The sequence below is a fragment of the Mercenaria mercenaria genome, chromosome 11 (assembly GCF_021730395.1).
Source record: "Mercenaria mercenaria strain notata chromosome 11, MADL_Memer_1, whole genome shotgun sequence".
Taxonomy (NCBI): Eukaryota; Metazoa; Mollusca; class Bivalvia; order Venerida; family Veneridae; genus Mercenaria; species Mercenaria mercenaria.
Window position 1 is genome coordinate 9,102,157 of NC_069371.1, and position 22,778 is coordinate 9,124,934.

The 22,778-nt window shown below is 34.8% G+C and overlaps 1 protein-coding gene across 2 annotated transcripts in view; it reads left to right on the forward strand.

The window, feature by feature from the left end:
• The window catches only part of LOC123531342 (sorting nexin-13-like), a 128,504-nt gene that overhangs the window by 65,017 nt on the left and 40,709 nt on the right, over nt 1-22,778 (forward strand). For both annotated transcript variants that reach the window (XM_045312201.2, XM_045312200.2), the window contains exons 14-17: nt 649-704; nt 11,755-11,895; nt 14,882-14,986; nt 21,997-22,129. In XM_045312201.2, the coding sequence (XP_045168136.1) occupies nt 649-704; nt 11,755-11,895; nt 14,882-14,986; nt 21,997-22,129 (435 nt within the window). The remainder of the gene's footprint in view (nt 1-648; nt 705-11,754; nt 11,896-14,881; nt 14,987-21,996; nt 22,130-22,778) is intronic.

Below are 22,778 nucleotides of genomic sequence, written 5' to 3' on the forward strand. Positions count from 1 at the left end.
GGAGTGATCATCTTTTCCCAGTCTAATCTATCAGATATTTGACATGGTACCCGAGATGAACCATGGCAAACATCTGATATGCTTTGATCTTTTGATTTTGGCGTTAGTAGGTCAAAGGTTACAGTGGCCTTGATACTGAAAACGGTTCCTAAAAAGTACTTGGAGAAGTTTAGGCCTATCGCTGTCTCATTTCATATAATATTGATTGTGGTCATTTGAGGAACCCAAGAGCTTTGGGGTCAGAAGGTCAAAGTCATATTGATGCCGAGTCTGAAAACTGTTGCTCATTGAATAATTGGAGAACACTTACAGGTGTCAATCTTCATAGGATGATTTCTGACCTTGATACTGTGAACATTCTCCAGTCAAACAATGGAGAATGCTTAAACCTAACAGACAAATCTCACCTGAGGTTTGCTGATGGTCGTAACACAATCCTATCCCTGTTGCTTAAGTTAGTAGGTCAAAGGTCAAGTTAACCTGAAAACAAATTCTGGTTAGAAGTATTACCAAAAACAGGCCTGTATGGTGTTGGGAAGGTGTAGAGGCAGTTCAGCACATTTTTTTTGCTTTATAAAAAGCTCATCGTTTCTTTTTCTTGATTAAGAGTTTTGTTTTACAGAAAATATTATTGTGTGTTTATTTCAGAATTCTTGACCAGTGTTGGTGGTGAAAGTTTGATATATTTCTATTTGAATGTAGAGGTATGTATTTTTAGCTCACATGTCACAAAGTGACAGTGTGAGCTTTTGTGATCGCGCAGCGTCCGTCGTCCGTCGTCCGTGCGTCCGTCCGTGCGTCCGTCCGTGCGTCCGTGCGTAAACTTTTGCTTGTGACCTCTCTAGAGGTCACATTTTTCATGGGATCTTTATGAAAATTGGTCAGAATGTTCATCTTGATGATATCTAGGTCAAGTTCGAAACTGGGTCACGTGCGGTCAAAAACTAGGTCAGTAGGTCTAAAAATAGAAAAACCTTGCGACCTCTCTAGAGGCCATATTTTTCACAAGATCTTCATGAAAATTAGTCAGAATGTTCACCTTGATGATATCTAGGTCCAGTTCGAAACTGGGTCACGTGCCTTCAAAAACTAGGTCAGTAGGTCAAATAATAGAAAAACCTTGTGACCTCTCTAGAGGCCGTATTTTTCACAAGATCTTCATGAAAATTGGTCAGAATGTTCACCTTGATAATATCTAGGTCAAGTTCGAAACTGGGTCACGTGCCTTCAAAATCTAGGTCAGTAGGTCAAATAATAGAAAAACCTTGTGACCTCTCTAGAGGCCATATTTTTCATGGGATCTGTATGAAAGTTGGTCTGAATGTTCATCTTGATGATATCTAGATCAAGTTCGAAACTGGGTCAGCTGCGGTCAAAAACTAGGTCATTAGGTCTAAAAATAGAAAAACCTTGTGACCTCTCTAGAGGTCATACTTTTGAATGGATCTTCATGAAAATTGGTCAGAATGTTCACCTTGATGATATCTAGGTCAAGTTCGAAACTGGTTCACGTGCCATCAATAACTAGGTCAGTAGGTCAAATAATGAAAAAACCTTGTGACCTCTCTAGAGGCCATATTTTTCATGGGATCTGTATGAAGGTTGGTCTGAATGTTCATCTTGATGATATCAAGGCCAAGTTCGAAACGGGTCAACTGTGATTAAAAACTAGGTCAGTAGGTCTAAAAATAGAAAAACCTTGTGACCTCTCTAGAAGCCATATTTTTCACAAGATCTTCATGAAAATTGGTCAGAATGTTCACCTTGATGATATCTAGGTCAAGTTCGAAACTGGGTTATGTGCCATCAAAAACTAGGTCAGTAGGTCAAATAATAGAAAAACCTTGTGACCTCTCTAGAGGCCATATTTTTCATGGGATCTGCATAAAAGTTGGTCTGAATGTTCATCTTGATGATATCTAGGTCAGTTTCGAAACTGGGTCAGCTGTGGTCAAAAACTAGGTCATTAGGTCTAAAAATAGAAAAACCTTGTGACCTCTCTAGAGGCCATACTTTTGAATGGATCTTTTTTTTTTTTTTTTTTTTTTTTTTTTTTTTATATACTGTCTCTTTATTATCCTCGTCATAGGTTACTGAAGGGTCGAGGGCATCCACTTCAGCACCTTACAAAGTTGGCATAATTATTAAATTGGTGATAACTAATCAATAGTACAATTACATACTATAGTATTATTCATAAAATAAGCTCAGAATTCAAGACAAATTCTTTACATTAACATATACTATATCTATGTAACAATATTTCTTCCCACTCTGTTGAGAGACAATATTTTTTTTTTTTTTTTTTCTACAATGCAAAAAGGAAACCAAAAAAAAAAACTAGAGAGCAAAAGAAAGAGAGAAAGAAGAACATAACCCACATTATTTCAGTGTTTTTCTTTAGACAGAAAAATCTTGATATAGTTATCCACAGATTGAATATTGATTAAGGAGGAAATAAATTCCTAATTTTAGAAAGAGGATCAATAAAATTTACTGGAATATATTCTTAACCATGGTCCATTCTTTTTCAAAAACTTGCACTATCTTTCTTTTTATTGCAATATCTTTATTGAGTTTATAATTATGATGAAGAAAGGATACAAATCCACGGAGTGTTAAAGATCTTTGTAAAGACCTACTTTGGAAAATATATTTTTAAGTAGTGACAAAGTGATATTCAATGGCTTATCTGTGGTACCTAAGATAACATTTTTTTCATTTGGCAAAAAAGTGAATTTTTTTCTTCCACACAATGACCTTATTTCACTGAAGAGATTTGATGTATGAGTACATGACCAGAATAAGTGCTCAATACTTTCATTTTCTACATTACAATATGAACATAAAGGTGTATCTTTTATTTAAGTTTAAATAGGTAATCATTTAGTGGCAAAATACGATGTAATATCCTGACTTGAAACCACTGCATACTTGTGTCTTTAAAACAGTCAAAAGGCATATTATAGTACACCTTCCATTCATCTTGTTGAATGGAATATCGGTGGTTCCATTTTATTTGGCTGGTAGGAACTTCTTTGTTTTTATTAAAGATATCATAGAATGGCCTTGTTCCTTGTTTATGTTTTAAGAGTATTGACATAGGATTTGGTATTAGAGGAGTTTGATGTTTATCTAATTGTTTTCCCCTGTGACTTTTACTGAAGTATTTCATAATGGCATTTTTCATTCCCATGTAATGAAGAAGGTTAATATTTATATTATAATTATTTGTAGTTTGTCTTTATTCATAATCTCATTATTTTCAAAAATGTCATTGATGTATTTGATACCGTTCAAGTACCATGATTTGAAGAAAACACTTTTATTGCCAATACAAATATTATGATTATAAAATAGAGGTTCTTTTAAACAGTTACTTGAATCAACTTGTATTACAGAAATAAACTCTCCAAAACCAGAAAGTACATCTTTCCAGAACAAATTACTGCATATATTTGCCATTTTTTCTGCATAGTGTTTGCCACAGTTGAACAATTTACTTTCATCAAAATAGAGATTAGTAAGAGATTGCCATTGACCCTCATGAAGAACTAATCTTCTTAGCCATGTCAGCTTCATACTTTTAATGAATGCCTCTAAGTTTACCATTTTAAGACCACCTTCAAAGTATTACTTAATAATTACTGTTCTTTTTATTTTAGCTGGACCTTCCCATAAAAATTCAAATAGAAGTTCATTTATCTTTTTTATCATTGTTCCTTCAGGATTTGGTATTGTGAGAAATAGCTGATTAAAAACTGGTATTAAAATACTTTTAATCACTGTGATTTTTCCTAATGGAGTTAAATACCTGCGATTCCAAAAATTTATTGACTTCTTAATTTTCTCTATTTTTTCATTATAATTCAAATCTATCATTTTTTCTAAATCAACATGAAAATGAACTCCAAGTAATTTAAATTTACATTGTCCCCAAAGTAGTTTAAATTTTGTTTTTATAGAGTCTGCACTGTATTTTTTGGACCCTAGCCAAATGATGCATGTCTTATCAAAATTAATTTTAAGACCTGATAACTTAGAGAAATATTCCAGTTCATTTAATGTCTGATCTAGAGACTCCTTTGATCCATCCAAAAGGATGGAAGTGTCATCGGCATATTGAGATATAATGTGCTCTACATCACCAATATTAATGCCTTTTATTGCATCATTTTTTAGCTCACCTGTCACAAAGTGACAAGGTGAGCTTTTGTGATCGCGTGGCGTCCGTCGTCCGTCCGTCCGTCCGTCCGTCCGTCCGTCAGTCCGTAAACTTTTGCTTGTGACCACTCTAGAGGTCACATTTTTCATGGGATCTTTATGAAAGTTGGTCAGAATGTTCATCTTGATGATATCTAGGTCAAGTTCGAAACTGGGTCACGTGCGGTCAAAAACTAGGTCAGTATATCTAAAAATAGACAAACCTTGTGACCTCTCTAGAGGCCATATTTTTCATGAGATCTTCATGAAAATTGGTCAGAATGTTCACCTTGATGATATCTAGGTCAAGTTCGAAACTGGGTCACGTGGGGTCAAAAACTAGGTCAGTAGGTCTAAAAATAGAAAAACCTTGTGACCTCTCTAGAGGCCATATTTCTCAATGGATCTTCATGAAAATTGGTCAGAATGTTCATCTTGATGATATCTAGGTCAAGTTCGAAACTGGGTCACGTGGGGTCAAAAACTAGGTCAGTAGATCTAAAAATAGAAAAACCTTGTGACCTCTCTAGAGGCTATTTTTTTCAAGAGATCTTCATGAATTTGGTCAGAATGTTCATCTTGATGATATCTAGGTCAAGTTCGAAACTGGGTCACGTGGGGTCAAAAACTAGGTCAGTAGGTCTAAAAATAGAAAAACCTTGTGACCTCTCTAGAGGCCATATTTCTCAATGGATCTTCATGAAAATTAGTCAGATTGTTCATCTTGATGATATCTAGATCAAGTTCGAAACTGGGTCACGTGGGGTCAAAAACTAGGTCAGTAGATCTAAAAATAGAAAAACATTGTGACCTCTCTAGAGGCCATATTTTTCAAGAGATCTTCATGAATATTGGTCAGAATGTTAACCTAGATGATATCTAGGTCAAGTTCGAAACTGGGTCACGTGGGGTCAAAAACTAGGTCAGTAGGTCTAAAAATAGAAAAACCTTGTGACCTCTCTAGAGGCCATATTTCTCAATGGATCTTCATAGAAATTGGTCAGAATGTTCACCTTGATGATCTCTAGCTCAAGTTTGAAACTGGGTCACGTGCGGTCAAAAACTAGGTCAGTAGGTCTGAAAATAGAAAAAAATTTGTGACCTCTCTAGAGGCCATATTTTTCGCGGGATCTTTATGAAAATTGGTCAGAATGTTCACCTTGATGATATCTAGGTCAGGTTCGAAACTGGGTCATGTGCGGTCAATAACTAGGTCAGTAGATCTAAAAATAGAAAAACCTTGTGACCTCTTTAGAGGCCATATTTTTCAAGAGATCTTCATGGAAATAGGTCAGAATGTTCACCTTGATGATATCTAGATCAAGTTCGAAACTGGGTCACGTGCGGTCAAAAACTAGGTCAGTAGGTCTAAAAATAGAAAAACCTTGTGACCTTTCTAGAGGCCATATTTCTCCAATGGATCTTCATGAAAATTAATGAGAATGTTCAGCTTGATGATATCTAGGTCAAGTTCGTAACTGGGTCATGTGCGGTCAAAAACTAGGTCAGTAGGTTGAAAAATAGAAAAACCTTGTGACCTCTCTAGAGGCCATATTTTTCACGAGATCTTCATGAAAATCGGTGAGATTGTTCACCTTGATGATATCTAGGTCAAGTTTAAAAGTGGGTCACGTACCTTCAAAAACTAGGTCATTAGGTCAAATAATAGAAAAACCTTGTGACCTCTCTAGAGGTCATATTTTTCAATGGAGTTCATGAAAATTGGTCAGAATTTTTTATCTTGATGATATCTAGGTCACATATGCTCAAAACCTAGGTCACTATGACAAATAATAGAAATAACGACTTCATACTCAGTTCAACACTGGGTCATGTGGGGATAGGTGAGCGATTCAGGACCATCATGGTCCTCTTGTTTTAATTCTATGAATGAGTATTTCCGTACAGAGGATAAAAATATAAGGTGATAGTGGATCCCCTTGACGACAGCCGCGGCCTACTTTAAAGAATTCTGTTAAAAAACCACAATGTGCTACAGATGATTCAATATTATTATAGAAAATATTTACCCATGTTTTTATAGAGTTGCCAAAATTAAACAAATCTAATGTTTCATGTATAAAGTGCCATGAAATGGAGTCGAATGCTTTTTCAAAATCAATAAGTAGAAGAAGACCTGGTGAGTTGTTTATTTCTAAGTAATGCATTATATCATATAGTAATCTAGTATTTTCACCAATAAATCTGCCCTTTAAAAACCCTGTTTGTTCCTTACTAATAATTTTATCTAATATCGTCTTTAATCTGTTAGCAATAGATCCAGATACTATTTTGTATACTGTATTTAAAAGTGTAATAGGTCTCCAATTCCTTAAAAACTGATGTGGTTTATTTTCTTTTGGTATACAAGTAATTATTCCCTGTCTTTGTGTTACTGACATTAAACCATTGTTAAAAGCATCATTTAAAGACCGAATAATAAAATGTCCTAACTGCTTCCAAAAGACCTTAAAGAAATTAGCGGAGAAGCCATCACTTCCCGGACTTTTATCATTGGACATTGACTGTAAAGTTTTCTCCTGCTTCTTTAAAAGTTAGCACTCCTTCTATAGATTCAGCTTCTAAGTTTGATAAGCTTGGAATGTTATAATTATCAAATTCTTTTTTTAAGTCTACATTTATTAAGTTTTCATCTTTATTTTCATATAATTTTTGAAAAAAGTCATGCATTTCCTTAAAATTTCTGATTGAGATACAACAGTTTTACCATGTTCATTTTCTAACTTTGAAATAGTTTTATTTAAATAGTTATGTTTTTCAAGGTTACAGAAAAAGTTTGTTGGCTTTTCTCCTTCATCAATCCATTTAACTTTTGATCTTAATAGATGTCCTTTAAGTTTTTCTTCTCTAATAGAATTAAAATTGTTTCTTTAATGAGTAAAGTCATCAGAATTCTCTTCTTTTAATGTTTTTTCTAAAGATTGTATCTTACTCATAATTTCCTTTTCTAGTCGACACTGTTTTTTTTTCTTGTAACTTGCATAGGATATTGATTTCCCACGTAATTCCATTAAAAGTGTTTCCAAAAATAACTGGTCATTTATAACAAATTGAATTTCATCGTTTGGTACATTGTCTATATTCTCAAAATTATAAACTGGTAGACAGTATTGTCTCTTTACTTCTTTAATTTTTTCCTTAATGCAGTTTAAATATTCAATATCATTTAAAAGAGAGTTATTGTGCTTCCAAAGTCCTTTACCATGGTTTATATTAGAGAAGCCAACTTTTAATGAGATGAAGAATGATCTGATTTATAGCTGGACTTGATTTCACAGTTTTTTACATTTGGTAACAATTCTTCACTTATGAGAAAAAAATCTAGTCTAGCTTGCTGTATAGGATTACTCCTTCTCCAAGTATACTTTCGTACATCTGGAAAATTTTCCCTATATGGATCTACCAGTTGATGTTCTGTGATAAATTTTATCAAATTATCTCTGGCCTTTTTATTATTTATCCTTTTATAATTATAATAATCAATATCTGGATTTAGGACCAAATTAAAATCACCGCAAATTATACATTTTTCATTGTTGAAGTTCTCAACTATTCGGAAGACATTATTGTAGAAACTTGGATCATCATTATTCGGTCCATACATATATAATAAAGTTAATCGTTGTTTTTCTATTGTAATATCCAATGCAATAAAATTCCCTACATCATCCTTTACAGATTTATGAACATCTATTTCAACATTTTTATTAAAAAGAATCGCTACACCTCTAGCATTAGACTTCGAGAAACTAAAATAGCACTCTCCATTCCCTGAGAGTAAATAAATTTTTCTTGACTCTTGGTAAATGTGTGTCCTGTAGACAGTATATGTGATGGTTTTTTCTTCTCAAAAATTTAAAGACATCTATTCTCTTCTTGTTCTCATTTAGGCCACGGCAGTTAAGTGATAAGATACTTATTTCATCCATATAAAACAATGGATATATTTCCAAACATGGATAGTACTTCCATAACTTTTATGAAAAGTATATCTAAAATGTGGGTTATGTGCAATAACAAAATGTGTATAGAAAATATAAAAAAAACTTGGTGCAGGAAGATCATGAGCATGTAAAAGAATTTCTTTCAAAATACTATTATAATAGCATTTCTATGTTTTGTTGACACTTAAAAATGCAGTTTCTCTACTTATTCTATTTCCAGAGGAAATTTATTGTCAAAAAGAAAATAACAAATGTTTATAAGGGCATATCTTCTGTTGATACAGGTACTTAAACATAGTCCTATGGTGTAAAGAAAAAGTATATCATACATCACATAGGAATATTATGGAAATATCTTAAAATGTACTAGTTTCTGCCAGTTATCGAACCGAAAAAGTATATCATACATCACATAGGAATATTATGGAAATATCTTAAAAATGTACTAGTTTCTGCCCAGTTATCGAAACCGAACAAAAGAAAATTTCACATGCTATACAATACCAGGTTTCATAAATGGAAACATTTTATTTAATATATAATATTGGGCCGAATGTTGAAAACATTCTATTTAATATACTTGTACTGGGTCTTCTGTTGGAAACATTATATTCAATACACAATACTGGGTCTTATGTTAAAAAATAATCTATTTAATATACCATGTGCCTTTGAGCAATAACATTATGAAGTGGAAATATCGGCCTTAAAAAGAAAAGAATAACTCCTTTAGAAAAAACAAACAAACAAAAAAAAAGAAAAAACTATCACACAAAAAAAAAACAAAAAAAAACATGAGACAAAACATATCTGTTCTAAATTGCAACTATTAAGTAAGCAAGAGAAGAAATATATCTTCATATGAAGTAAAGATAGCACTTACATCTTTACAACATCTCTATCAATTTGTTAACTGTAAAAACTTCTATATTTGAGAAGCATTAATTTTTACCTAGAATAAATGTCAGTTTACACTAGTAAATGTTTTAACAATGTTAATCTTTACTGTAAAATGATTTCATAGGCAAATGTTTTTTTTTCTGTTATCAAGATTTATAAAATCATAACAAAGTTGCAACACTTTTTGAAAGTGACCTTAGTCCAGTTTCTATTTTTATAGTTTTTCTTTAATTAGTAACTTTTTATAATGTCTTCCACACTATCGTACAGGTCAAAATTTGTGTCTTTTTCCATTGTGTCCAACCCATAAACCGCTCCATTGAAGAACCACGCATTTTTAATGTTTGGATTGAGCAACAAGCGATTTATCAGATGGTGGTTCGCTTTTGTGACATCGTCTGCCAACCTGTTGCCTGCTGATTTCATAGCTGCTCGTTTGGTCATAACTCTAGTTTTTGCATCGTTATTGAGTAGTTTCACAAGCACTGGTTTTGGTAAGCCTGGTTTTCCCGGGATTCTATGTAAGGCCACAATTTCTGTCTTAGACAGGTTTATGTCTTGAGCTTCCAAAAGACTGCATACTTTATCTGTGAGACTATTTATTGTTTCACACCCTCAATTTGTTTGACATTCATGATTTTAAAGTTATTTTTTCTTGAATATTGTTCATTATAATTAGATCTCCTCTCGCTTCTCTTATAATGACCTCTTGAGCTCTGACTTTTTCTTCAAGCTTTTCCACTGACTGATTTGTTTTGGTTTGAAGATCTTGAATCTGACTTTTCAGCATGTTATTTTCAAATTCTAGACTGTCCAGTTTTTCATTTAATTGCTGAGTTTTGATTGTGAAGTTTGATTCTATTGTCTTTATCATTTGTTTCTCCATCTTGGTTACTATATTTGTTACAGTTTTAGTAACCAAAGTTTCAATATCATCCTTAGTTAGCATACTTTTGAGCTCCCCCCTAAGGTTAACAATATTTTCTGACAAGCCTTCTAACTGCTGGTGAATAAAAGTAAGCTCTTCTGTACTTGTCTCACTGACATCTGAATGAGTTCTGACTTTTTTAGCCTTAGGGGTATCTGCATTGTTCTTGCCTTGTGTTTTCTTTTTATTCTCTTTGCTATCCATTTTACAGTGTAAACAACAAACCTGTTTTTATCCAATATGTCAAATTCAATAGAGCAGTACCCTGCACTAATCCACTAATCCTCTCTGTCCAGTTATCAAAACAATGCTTTTACACACAAAATTTCAGGGGAGCATCTCAAAAGTTGAATTTTCTGTATTTCTTTACACAATAAGTCCAATAGTTTACATATCCACTTTCAACATTTTATCTTTTTTTTTATTTCCAAGCTATCTCCCAGAAACAAAAACCTCCCAAAATATTTCTTTAATAGTTTTTGCACATATTAGTCCAAAATTCCATCTCAGCAATTACACTTTGAAGTGTATTTTGATTGAAATTCTAAGAGCAATAAAACTAGCTGTTCATCACTCTATACATGACCTTGACCTTGACTTTTGAATGGATCTTCATGAAAGTTGGTCAGAATGTTCACCTTGATGATATCTAGATCAAGTTTGAAACTGGGTCACATGCCATCAATAACTAGGTCAGCAGGTCAAATAATGAAAAAAACGTTGTGACCTCTCTAGAGGCAATATTTTTCATGGGATCTGTATGAAAGTTGGTCTGAATGTTCATCTTGATGATATCTAGGTCAGATTCAAAACTGGGTCACATGAGCTCAAAAACTAGGTCACTATGTCAAATAATAGAAAAAAAACGACGTCATACTCAGTTCAAAACTTGGTCATGTTGGGACAGGTGAGCGATTCAGGACCATCATGGTCCTCTTGTTTTACAAGGCGTGTGTTTTCTCAGTTCGTAGGATGATTTTATGTGGTATGTAGATGTCCCTTACTGTTTTAGGGTCAGTTGGTCAAAGGTCAAGGTTTTATTGAGTCACATGAAGTTGTTTCTGACAAATAACTGTACCTGCAAAACTCCCTGAAGCTAAAAATTAAAAAAGACTTGACTGTGTCATTTAGACTTTACTGTGTCAGTTAGACTTGCCTCTGTCATTTAGACTTGACTATATCAGTTAGACTTGACTCTGTCATTTAGACTTTGACACAGATAGACTTAACTGTGTCAGTTAGATTTGACTGTCATTTAGACTTCACTGTGTCAGTTAGACTTGACTCTGTCATTTAGACTTGACTGTGTCAGTTAGACTTGACTCCGTCATTTAGACTTGACTGTGTCAGTTAGACTTGACTCCGTCATTTAGACTTTACTGTGTCAGTTAGACTTGACTCCGTCATTTAGACTTGTCTCCATCATTTAGACTCGACTCCGTCATTTAGACTTGACTGTGTCAGTTAGACTTGACTCTGTCAGTTGTATTAAACCAAACAGGAAACCCAAATATTAAATCTGTTGATTTTAGGGCTTTTTGTTGGGTTTTAATTGAAATTGACTGTCAGATATATCTTGTGTCTTATTTGCATTGAAATTGACCGTCAAATATATCTTGTGTCTTATTTGCATTGAAATTGACCGTCAAATATATATTGTGTCTTATTTGCATTGAAATTGACTGCCAAATATATCTTCTATGACTTTTTTTCACATTGAAACATTTAGTGCTGTATTGTTTGTATTTGCTGTAACAGAGTTTCCGAACTACTGCTGAACTACAGCTGAAGGTGATCAACTGTAACATGGAAAATCCAAATATATCAAAGTCTCACCAGGACCTGGAACCACTCAGAAAAGCAGCTATACTCATTTACAATCAGTATTTATCAGAGAAAGTGAGTACTTTTCATTATCTTTAAGGTAGTTCTGCATGTTTGTTAACTGCAAGTCATGATAAAAGTGTCTTGGTGCTGTGTCTGGTACAACGGAAGTCATGGTTTAAGATTGGTCTACATGTTTTGCATACCAGAAGTCATAGCTTAAGGTAGTTCATGTTTGGTAAACAGGAAATTATGGCTAAATGTCATTTGTCCAAGTAAGAATGAACCCAGAAACTCACCATATGAGAACATTAAACATGTTCTGAATAATACCTGGTGTTTTTTTTTATGTAACACTTGACACTTAGGGATCAAAGGCTCATTTAGTACATTTTATATTTGGACTATAGTTCTGTCATTCATGAAGGGATTTTTAGATAATTTTAAGGGATTCACCACAATATGACCGTAATTTACACATATATTTGAAATATTGTGGAGATAGACCAATGTCATATTCAGGGGTCACGCTGTCGATCGCCACTTGAGCCATTTGCGACAAAAAATTAAATGTGGCTCCGAAATTTTCTAATTGGCGAAAATGGCCCGAAGCTATGTCTGTCTGCAAAACTACGAATATTGCCAGTTTTACGAACCAAAAGGTGTGAAATATCGATAATCTGTGTAGACACAACATCTGTTATTGAAAGGGAGGGAGCCAATTTGCAATTTTTTTATTTGATCAGGCAGTTAATTGGCGATAGTTAGATTATTGAATAACAAACTAGTTAATTATAATCATCATTTTGTGATTGCCGAGGGTTAGTTTGGGCAAAAACAAATAAAAATGCTTTTGACATGCAGAAATTGTAAGTATTGAATAGCTATGATGATAGAAAAGCAATAAAACATAGGTATTTTAGCAAATATTTAATTCTAACTTACGTTTTCCGAATTTGTCACCCGTTTTCGCGACCGTGATTTTCGGATATTTCTGTCATTTCTGACGAGATTTTTTAGTGCAATCTTAATAAAAAGCCAATAAAAAGTCTACATTTAAGAAAAATATGACAACTGTTGCAAAAGGAGCTCTTATTTTGAAGTATTTTTCGAGAATAAAACATGCGAAGGCATCGAACCCCACCCACTTATAGGCAATGTGCAAAATAAGACACATTTTTTTTTAAACATTTTTTTCTTTTTTGACATCTTTATTTTAAATGTGATTTTCAGATTTTTTTTATTACATGTAAATAGCAGATGTTTATAAAAATGATAATTTTAGAAAGAAACACAAATTGATTTTATAAATAGCTTTTTAATTTTTAGGGTTACTAAGACATATGTAATAACTACATTAATTTCTTGAGTAGTATGAGTACTTTGGTACATATAATATAGTCCTACAAGAACGTCAATGCTATGCGCTTCACCGTTGTTGTCCTCATAATTTTATCTTGGAAAAAGCAGTGGCTCAGAGAAAAAAATTCCCAGTGTGACCCCTGATATTTATCGATCAAGGGTTCATGACTAATCTACAGCTCTGTAAAAAGTTTGCAATGACTTCTGTCAGACACTGTCGAAGGTCTGAAGCTCCAAGGTCAGGGTCATATTTTTTATCAAATGTAAATTACCAGTCAGTAGCTCTGTGAAAAGTTTGTGATGACTTCTGTCTGACCACTAAAGCTCAAGGTCAAGTTGACATTTGTGCAACAAAGCTTAAAATCCGTGAATTCATATCCCCACAAGATAGTCATTTAGACCAAAACCATGAAATTTCATGTCTACAAATTTAAAGGATTTCTCTGTGCTTTGGGGCATGTTACATTTTGTAGTGATTTCTTTATTTTTATGCCCCCGAAGGGAGGCATATTAGTTTTCAACTGTCCATCCGTTCGTTAGTTCGTCACAACGTTAACTTTCTGCATGAAGGCACTTTACTTGCGAACCACTGCACCCAGGACCTTCAAACTTCACATGCTGATAGTACTTATTGAGTACATGACCCCTACTGACTTTGGGTTCACCAGGTCAAAGGTCAAGGTCACAGGGGCTAATGTTAACTTTTTGCATGAAGGCATTTAACTCGTGAACCACTGCACCCAGGACCTTCAAACTTCACATGCTGATAGTACTTACTGAGTACAGGACTCCTACTGACTTTGGGGTCACCAGGTCAAAGTTCAAGGTCACAGGGGCCAATGTTAACTTTTTGCATGAAGGCACTTTACTCGCGAACCACTGCACCCAGGACCTTCAAACTTTACATGCTGATAGCACTTATTGAGTACACGACCCCTACTGACTTTGGGTCACCAGGTCAAAGGTCAAGGTCACGGCCAAGTTAACTTTGCATGAAGGCACTTTCCCAAGAACACTGCACCAGGACCTTCAACTTTACATGCTATAGTACTTATTGAGTACACACCCTACTGACTTGGTCACAGGTCAAGGTCAGTCACGGCAGTTAACTTTGCATGAAGACACTTACCGAACCCATGCACCCAGGACCTTCAAACTTCACATGCTGATAGTACTTATTGAGTACACAACCCCTGTTGACTTTGGGGTCACCAGGTCAAAGGTCAAGGACACCAGGTCAAAGGTCAAGGCGCTGTGGGGGCATTTGTCACCATTATTGACAGCTCTTGTTGTGTTCATGTAGTATCTTAAAGTGACTAACCAACACATTTTAGTAGAAAAAATAATTTCTTTCAAACATCCATAAAAAGTGAGTTCTCTGAATGTGTTTAGTGGTACAAACTTCTTGACATAATATTTTTGCAAGATATTCATTCTTATACATAACCAAAAAGATTGTGCACAAGGTAGTAAACAGTTGCAACACTTTTGAAATAATGCAAAAATATTTAAATTCTTCTTGCATTTTTACCAGTGTTTAACTTTTATTTTCACCCACTTTTATCATTTTTCAGTGTCATATATACATTCTGTGCCAAACTTGGTGGAAATGAACATGTTGAAATATTTCTCCCAAACTGTGGGCGACTACAGCACCTTTAAGGCTTTAAGCTTTAACAGCGGTGTGTGTATTTTTCAGGCCCCATCAAGGATCAGAATAGAGCAGGACATACTGAAGAGATGCCTGGGAAATATCAAAAGTAAATACATATCATCTGAAGCTTTTGATGAAGTACAAGCAAGGGTATGTTCAGATTTTCATATAATTATATTCCATATGTAGACACCTTGGTAAAATTCTCAGCAAGCTCATATTTCAGTTATTAGTCGTCATAATACATGCTTTCCCCACAACAATACCAACTGAATGACATAGGAGTCGTAACTCTTGCTTTCATTTAGATGAAGCTTTGCCCCCTTTTAGCTCACCTGAGCCAAAGGTTAAAGATGAGCTATTAGTATATGTGTATGGTGCAGTGTGAGTTGTACGTCATACACAATTTTACTTTAACATTCCCTCTGAAACTACTCGTCAGAATTACACCAAACTTGGTCTGTAAAATCCTAGCAAGGTCCTCTCTAAAAAAATTTCAAATGGTTTCCCTTGACCCCTTTTAGGGGGCACTAGAGCTAGATATAGAAAAACTTTGAAACAACTTCTCATTTTTGTCAGCATTATGACCCTTTTTATACGCCCGTTTGAAAAACGGGACGTATTATGGGAACGCCCCTGGCGGGCGGGCGGGCGGCGTCCACAGACTTTGTCCGGAGCATATCTTCTACATGCATGAAGGGATTTTGATGAAACTTGGCACAGTTGTTCACCATCATGAGACGGAGTGTCTTGCGCAAAAACCAGGTCCCTAGGTCTAAGGTCAAGGTCACACTTAGAGGTCAAAGGTCAAATTCAAGAATGACTGTCCGGAGCATATCTTCTTCATGCATGGAGGGATTTTGATGAAAGTTGGCACAATTGTTCATCATCATGAGACGGAGTGTCATGCGCAAGAACCAGGTCTCTTGGTATAAGGTCAAGGTCACACTTAGAGGTCAAAGGATACAAGAAAGAAAACTTTGTCCGGAGCATATCTTCTTCATGCATGGAGGGATTTTGATATAACTTGGCACAAATGTTCACCACCACGAGGCGGAGTGTCATGCGCAAGAACCAGGTCCCTAGGTCTAAGGTCAAGGTCACACTTAGAGGTCAAAGGATACAAGAATAAAAACCTTGTCCGGAGCATTTCTTCTTCATGCATAGAGGGGTTTTGATATAACTTTGCACAAATGTTCACCACTACGAGGCGGAGTGTCATGCGCAAGAACCAGGTCCCTAGGTCAAAGGTCAAGGTCACACTTAGAGGCCAAAGGTCAGATACAAGAATGACTTTGTCCGAAGCATTTCTTCTTCATGCATGGAGGGATTTTGATGTAACTTGGCACAATTATACACCATCATGAGACAAAGTGTCATGCGCAGCTCCCTTCTTTAGAATTGCTTCCCTTTGTTATTACTATAAATAGCTTATATTGTAACTTTTTCATTGCTAGTCGTAGGGAAAAATCGAGACCACTTTTCTGTAGTACAACATGCATGCTACATCCAATTATGAGGTGTATTTTGACAAATCTCTACCTGGTAAAGATTTTTGTTTGGACTTACAATTTTTTTTTTGGATTTTTTAGCTCACCTGTCACAAAGTGACAAGGTGAGCTTTTGTGATCACGCGGTGTCCGTCGTCCGTTGTCCGTCCGTTCCTGCGTGCGTGCGTCCGTAAACTTTTGCTTGTGACCACTCCAGAGGTCACATTTTTCATGGGATCTTTATGAAAGTTGGTCAGAATGTTCATCTTGATGATATCTAGGTCAAGTTTGAAACTGGGTCACGTGCGATCAAAAACTAGGTCAGTAGGTCTAAAAATAGAAAAACCTTGTGACCTCTCTAGAGGCCATATATTTCAAAGATCTTCATGAAAATTGGTCAGAATGTTCACCTTGATGATATCTAGGTCAAGTTCGAAACTCGGTCACGTGCCATCAAAAACTAGGTCAGTAGGTCAAATAATAGAAAAACCTTGTGACCTCTCTAAAGGCCATATTTTTCATGGGATCTGTATGAAAATTGGTCTGAATGTTCATCTTGATGATATCTAGATCAAGTTCGAAACTGGGTCACGTGCTATCAAAATCTAGGTCAGTAGGTCTAAAAATAGAAAAACCTTGTGACCTCTCTAGAGGCCATATATTTCATGACATCTTCATGAAAATTGGTCAGAACGTTCACCTTGATGATATCTATGTCAAGTTCGAAAGTGGGTCACGTGCCATCAAAAACTAGGTCAGTAGGTCAAATAATAGAAAAACCTTGTGACCTCTCTAGAGGCCATATTTTTCATGGGATCTGTATGAAAGTTAATCTGAATGTTCATCTTTATGATATCTAGGTCAAGTTCGAAAGTGGGTCACGTGCCATCAAAAACTAGGTCAGTAGGTCAAATAATAGAAAAACCTTGTGACTTCTCTAAAGGCCATATTTTTCATTTGATCTGTATGAAAATTGGTCTGAATGTTCATCTTGATGATATCTAGGTCAAATTCGAAACAGGGTCATGTGCGGTCAAAAACTAGGTCAGTAGGTCTAAAAATAGAAAAACCTTGTGACCTCTCTAGAGGCCATACTTGTGAATGGATCTCCATAAAAATTGGTCAGAATGTTCACCTTGATGATATCTAGGTCAAGTTTGAAACTGGGTCACGTGCCGTAAAAAACTAGGTCAGAAGGTCAAATAATAAAAAAACCTTGTGACTTCTCTAGAGGCCATACTTTTCATGGGATCTGTATGAAAGTTGGTCTGAACGTTCATCTTGATGTTATCTAGGTCAAGTTTGAAACTGGGTCAACTGCGGTCAAAAACTAGGTCAGTAGGTCTAAAATTATTTAAATCTTTTGACCTCTCTAGAGGCCATATTTTTCAATGGATCTTCATGAAAATTGATCTGAGTGTTCACCTTGATGATATCTAGATCAGTTTTGAAACTGGGTCACGTGCGGTCAAAAACTAGGTCAGTAGGTATAAAAATAGAAAAACCTTGTGACCTCTCTAGAGGCCATATTTTTCATGAGATCTTCATTAAAATTAGTGAGAATGTTCACCTTGATGATATCTAGGTATAGTTCAAAACAGGGTCACGTACCTTCGACATATTTTTCAATGGATCTTCATGAAAATTGATCTGAATGTTCACCTTGATGATATCTAGATCAGTTTTGAAACTGGGTCACGTGCGGTCAAAAACTAGGTCAGTAGGTATAAAAATAGAAAAACCTTGTGACCTCTCTAGAGACTATATTTTTCAATGGATCTTCATGAAAATTGGTCAGAATTTTTATCTTGATAATATCTAGGTCAAGTTCAAAACTGGGTCACATGAGCTCAAAAACTAGGTCACTATGTCAAATAATAGAAAAAACGACGTCATACTCAAAACTGGGTCATGTGGGAAGAGGTGAGCGATTCAGGACCATCATGGTCCTCTTGTTTTTTTTTTTTTTAAGATTATCTTCCCTTAGTTGTTACTATAAATAACTTATATTGTAACTTTTTTATAATTGACCGTAGGGAAAAAACAAGACCACTTTTCTGTGGTACAACATAGATGTTACTTTTAAATTTTAGGTGTATTTTAAGGTATCTCTACCTGGTAAGGAGTTTTTTTGTGGACTTAGAAAAACAAATGACTTACAATGATTACTAAACAACCACAAAATTAAAATTCCATTTGCAAATACAGGTGCTAGAGTAAAGAAATTTGCTGTGACGGGCGTATATTGTGACATTCTGGCACTCTTGTTGTATTTAGAAAAGTTTAGTTTCTTGGTTAAATTTTTTGTTTAGGTCCACCTTTTCTCAAAAACTATAAGAGCTACAATTTTGAAACTGGGTCAACTGCGGTCAAAAACTAGGTCAGTATGTCTAAAATTATTTAAATCTTTTGACCTCTCTAGAGGCCATATTTTTCAATGGATCTTCATGAAAATTGATCTGAATGTTCACCTTGATGATATCTAGATCAGTTTTGAAACTGGGTCATGTGCGGTCAACGTTACTATACTATATACATAGACACAATCTTGTGCGCTCCATCTCTCCTCATCCCCTTGACATAATTTAATGAAACTTCACACAAGTGATCAGTAACAACAGTAGTTGTGCATGGGGCATGTTAGCTTCTTTCAGAAAAAAAATTTGCAGAGTTACGGGACTTTGTTTTTTGTTACTATACTATATACATAGACACAATCTTGTGCGCACCATCTCTTCTTATCCCCTTGACACAATTTAATGAAACTTCACACAAGTGATCAGTAACAACAGTAGTTGTGCATGGGGCCTGTTAGGTTCTTTCAACAACAAAAATTGCAGAGTTATGGGACTTTGTTTCTTGTTAACATACTATGTACATACAGTCTGCATATGCAACTTGTGCGCACCTAATCTTCCGAACCCTTGCACATAATTTAATAAAACTTCACACAAGTGATCAGTACCAACCCTAGTTGTGCATGGTGCATGTTACGTTCTTTTAGATAAATATTCTGCATAGTTATGGGACTTTGTTTTTTGTTACTATACTGTATACATACAGTCTGTATACATACAGTCCACATAATTATGCAATGTTGTGTGTGTCAAATTGCAATGTACTGTGTCAGTGCATGAGGGGGGTACATTCATCACCTTTAGTGATAGCTCTAGTTATCTATCTTGAGCAGACACAATAAAACCAAGTCTGCAGTTATTTTGGTTGGTTGCATTTTATGCCTCAAAAAGATCTTTTCATTATAAATATATAACGCAATGTCGCTTAGTTTTGGTGTTGTTATTTCAATCACTAGTATGTAAAGTCACAAGAGTTCAAATATTGTCCTGATACTGACTGTATTTTGTCTTTATCATAATCGTAATTTTTTTCTGATGTTTGAATTGATTACAAAGTTCTAATTGTGGATTTAAGATATGGTAACACACTAAACACACATCTTTCAAAATTACTGGAGGACACAACTTCTTCAATGTGGCGGGTAAACCTAGGAAACTTATCATCATACTCGTATTTACTCATTTCCTCCAACACCTGCAGAACACAAGGTCCAACGTCTTCCATGTCAGTGTTTCTACAGGCTTCATGATGATAGATCATAAGTACTTTTATACAGTATGAGGTATGATAAGTTCCAAAATTATAATATGATAGTTTGAAGTATTCTTCAAGCTTTTCACCATCACCATGTCCATTCAGAAGATGTTTTAAGATCCTGGTTACTTTCACATGTTTCTTTGATAGAGTATTCTTCATAAAATACCGCTCTATCTCAGTAAATGCTAACTTCTCACCTACACAGAGGCAGCTTTCTGCTGACAAGATCTCTTCACGGAATGTTTTTGGCTCCACATAATCTCTAACATCCTGCACAAACCACTGTTGAGTATTACTATCAATTATCTTGCCTGCTGGTACAAGATCAACATGTATAGGTCTTTGTTCTCCAAATCCATTACTATAAATGAACTGCATCTTATATGCTGGACCATGTCTGCCCATGTATTTTTCAAAATCTAGTTTCCGTGTTACTTGATGTTCTTCACTCAGAGAGTTGTACTGTAAAGACTCCCCATGTGCAGTAATCGCTTTGCAAACATAAGGGCTTAAATCAAAAATGTAAAATGGTATGTTTGTTTTAACACTTAGAAGAGGAAAAATAAAGTCAAACTCATCAGGAAAGTTATTCTTTGTTCCATCATAAAAGCTACCAACCTTTATGATAGTACTCTTGACAGATTTCACATAGCTTTCATTTTCTGTTGCATACCTGTAAAGAGAACAGTCACCCTGTATGGGGAAACAGACTTCAACTAAGTTCTTTTTATTAAACATTTCCTCTTGTAACCCATGTGTATCAGCTATGTTAGATAATTCTATGGCAATTCCGTCAAGTGTATGATCAACTAGGTCCTGAACAAGAGTCTCTATCCCTGTTTGAATAAACTCAACCTCTTCTTGTTCTATTTTGAATTCACATTCCTTCTTATAAACATCATTCAAATACAATTCCAGGTTGTTTTTCTTTTTAAACGAAGGTGAATCATCCATCATTAAGTCAGGATTTACTATTTTATCTGATTTTTAAAGTGTTAATTTTCCTTTAACTTCCACTTTTTAATGTTTGATTTCATACTTTACTCTTAGATTCTGTTTTTATCATTCATAAGTTGGAAATTTACTTTCCCCCATAAATTTGCCTAAATGATTTATTATCAGTTTACAGCTCCTCATATTGCGCTTATAAAAGATAAAACAAGTATTTTATATCAGGTCATTGAAAGACAGCCTAGCAAACAAATATTCATAATACTTTTTTTGACCAAAATTGGTATAAGATAATTTCATATACTGAAGTTGTCGGTGTAACTTAACTCAGTGCAAAAGTTGCATTTAACCATTAATACATTGACCCTCATTGATATAGGTTTGAGCCTCACTCAGGGCATTGAAAAGGGTGTGATTAGTTTGAAAAAGATGAAAAATGCTTATAAATCCAAAACTTATTTCACCTAAAATTGGCAAACCTTCACATAGTTATTTATTTAGACATTTAATATCATCCTCCTTGGCCCAGCCAAAGCAGTGTTTTTCCCCTTGATTTGTTTGAAAAAATTGAAAATGCTTGTAATTGAAAAAAAAAAAAAAAATCAGCTGAAATCACCAAACCTGACATGATGATTAATTTGCGCATGACCACATAATTTATTATCACCATTGACTTCTTTGGCTCACTGGTTAAGGCATTGGAATAACATTCAAGCGACCTGGGTTTGAATCCCGCCACAGGTAGTTGAGATTTTTTGTCTTAAAATGCTATGCTCTTTGATTTGTTACAGCTAAAAGTCATAAGAGAGTAACATACTCTGAGATAAACTGTAGTCCGTCAGGCAACATTAAGGAACTTTAAATGAATTGTCATAAAAATTAAACCATACATATATATTAAAAGTAATCTAAAAGTAATTAGAAAGTATTCATGGTTAAACAGTACTTTGTCATGTAATCAGTTTTATTTAGATTACATGTAATCAAAAAATGTATGATTAATGGTTACATGGAGTTACTTTAAGAAGTTTAATCCATTACAGCTGATTACAATTACTCCAGGTCTGGATAGTATTTCATCTAACTCTGTTTCATGATTTTTAGGTGTACCAGTTACTACATGATAAGGATTATTATGAATCATTTATTGAGAGCCCAGTATACCTGAAACTTCTTGAAGATCTGGGATTCTCCAGTGACAAAAATGACAACTCCAAAAGTCTTAGTATGGAGGATGGTATGTGTTTTATATATATTATCTGGGTGTTTTTAGCTCACCTGAACTTTTTTCATGGTGAGCTAATGATATTGGTGGATAGTCTGGCATCTTGCATCAACATTTTTACTTAAACATCTTCTCCTCTGAAAATACTGGTCAGCATTACACAAGACTTGTTTAGTACCATGCTGGTGTAGACCACTATAAATTTGTTCAAATGGTTCACTTTGGCTCCTAAGGACTGCCAGAGCTATAAATAGAATAAAGTAGGAACAAATCTTCTCATGTACTGCTTGATGGATCTTCATCAAACTTCGTCTTTAGGATCATTATAATATAATACTGTAGAATCTGGTAAATAAGCGCATATTCGAATATAAGCGCATATCAAAAGTAAGCGCATACGGCCTTACCGTTATTCTGTATGGGATAATAAGTGCATGCCATGCCCTTACAATAATTTTGTATCGAAAGTAGGTGCATATCCGATTACTGGTAAACAAACAACAAGTACAGCAAAAAGACGTAATTAACGCTATTATACCGTGATAATTGTTTACCATAAATACAGACGACAAATGTTCTTACCTCTTGAATAGCCAGTAGGTGTTAAAAGATTGTAACGTCTATTGTCTGATAAAACGATAATTGTTTACGATAAGCATGC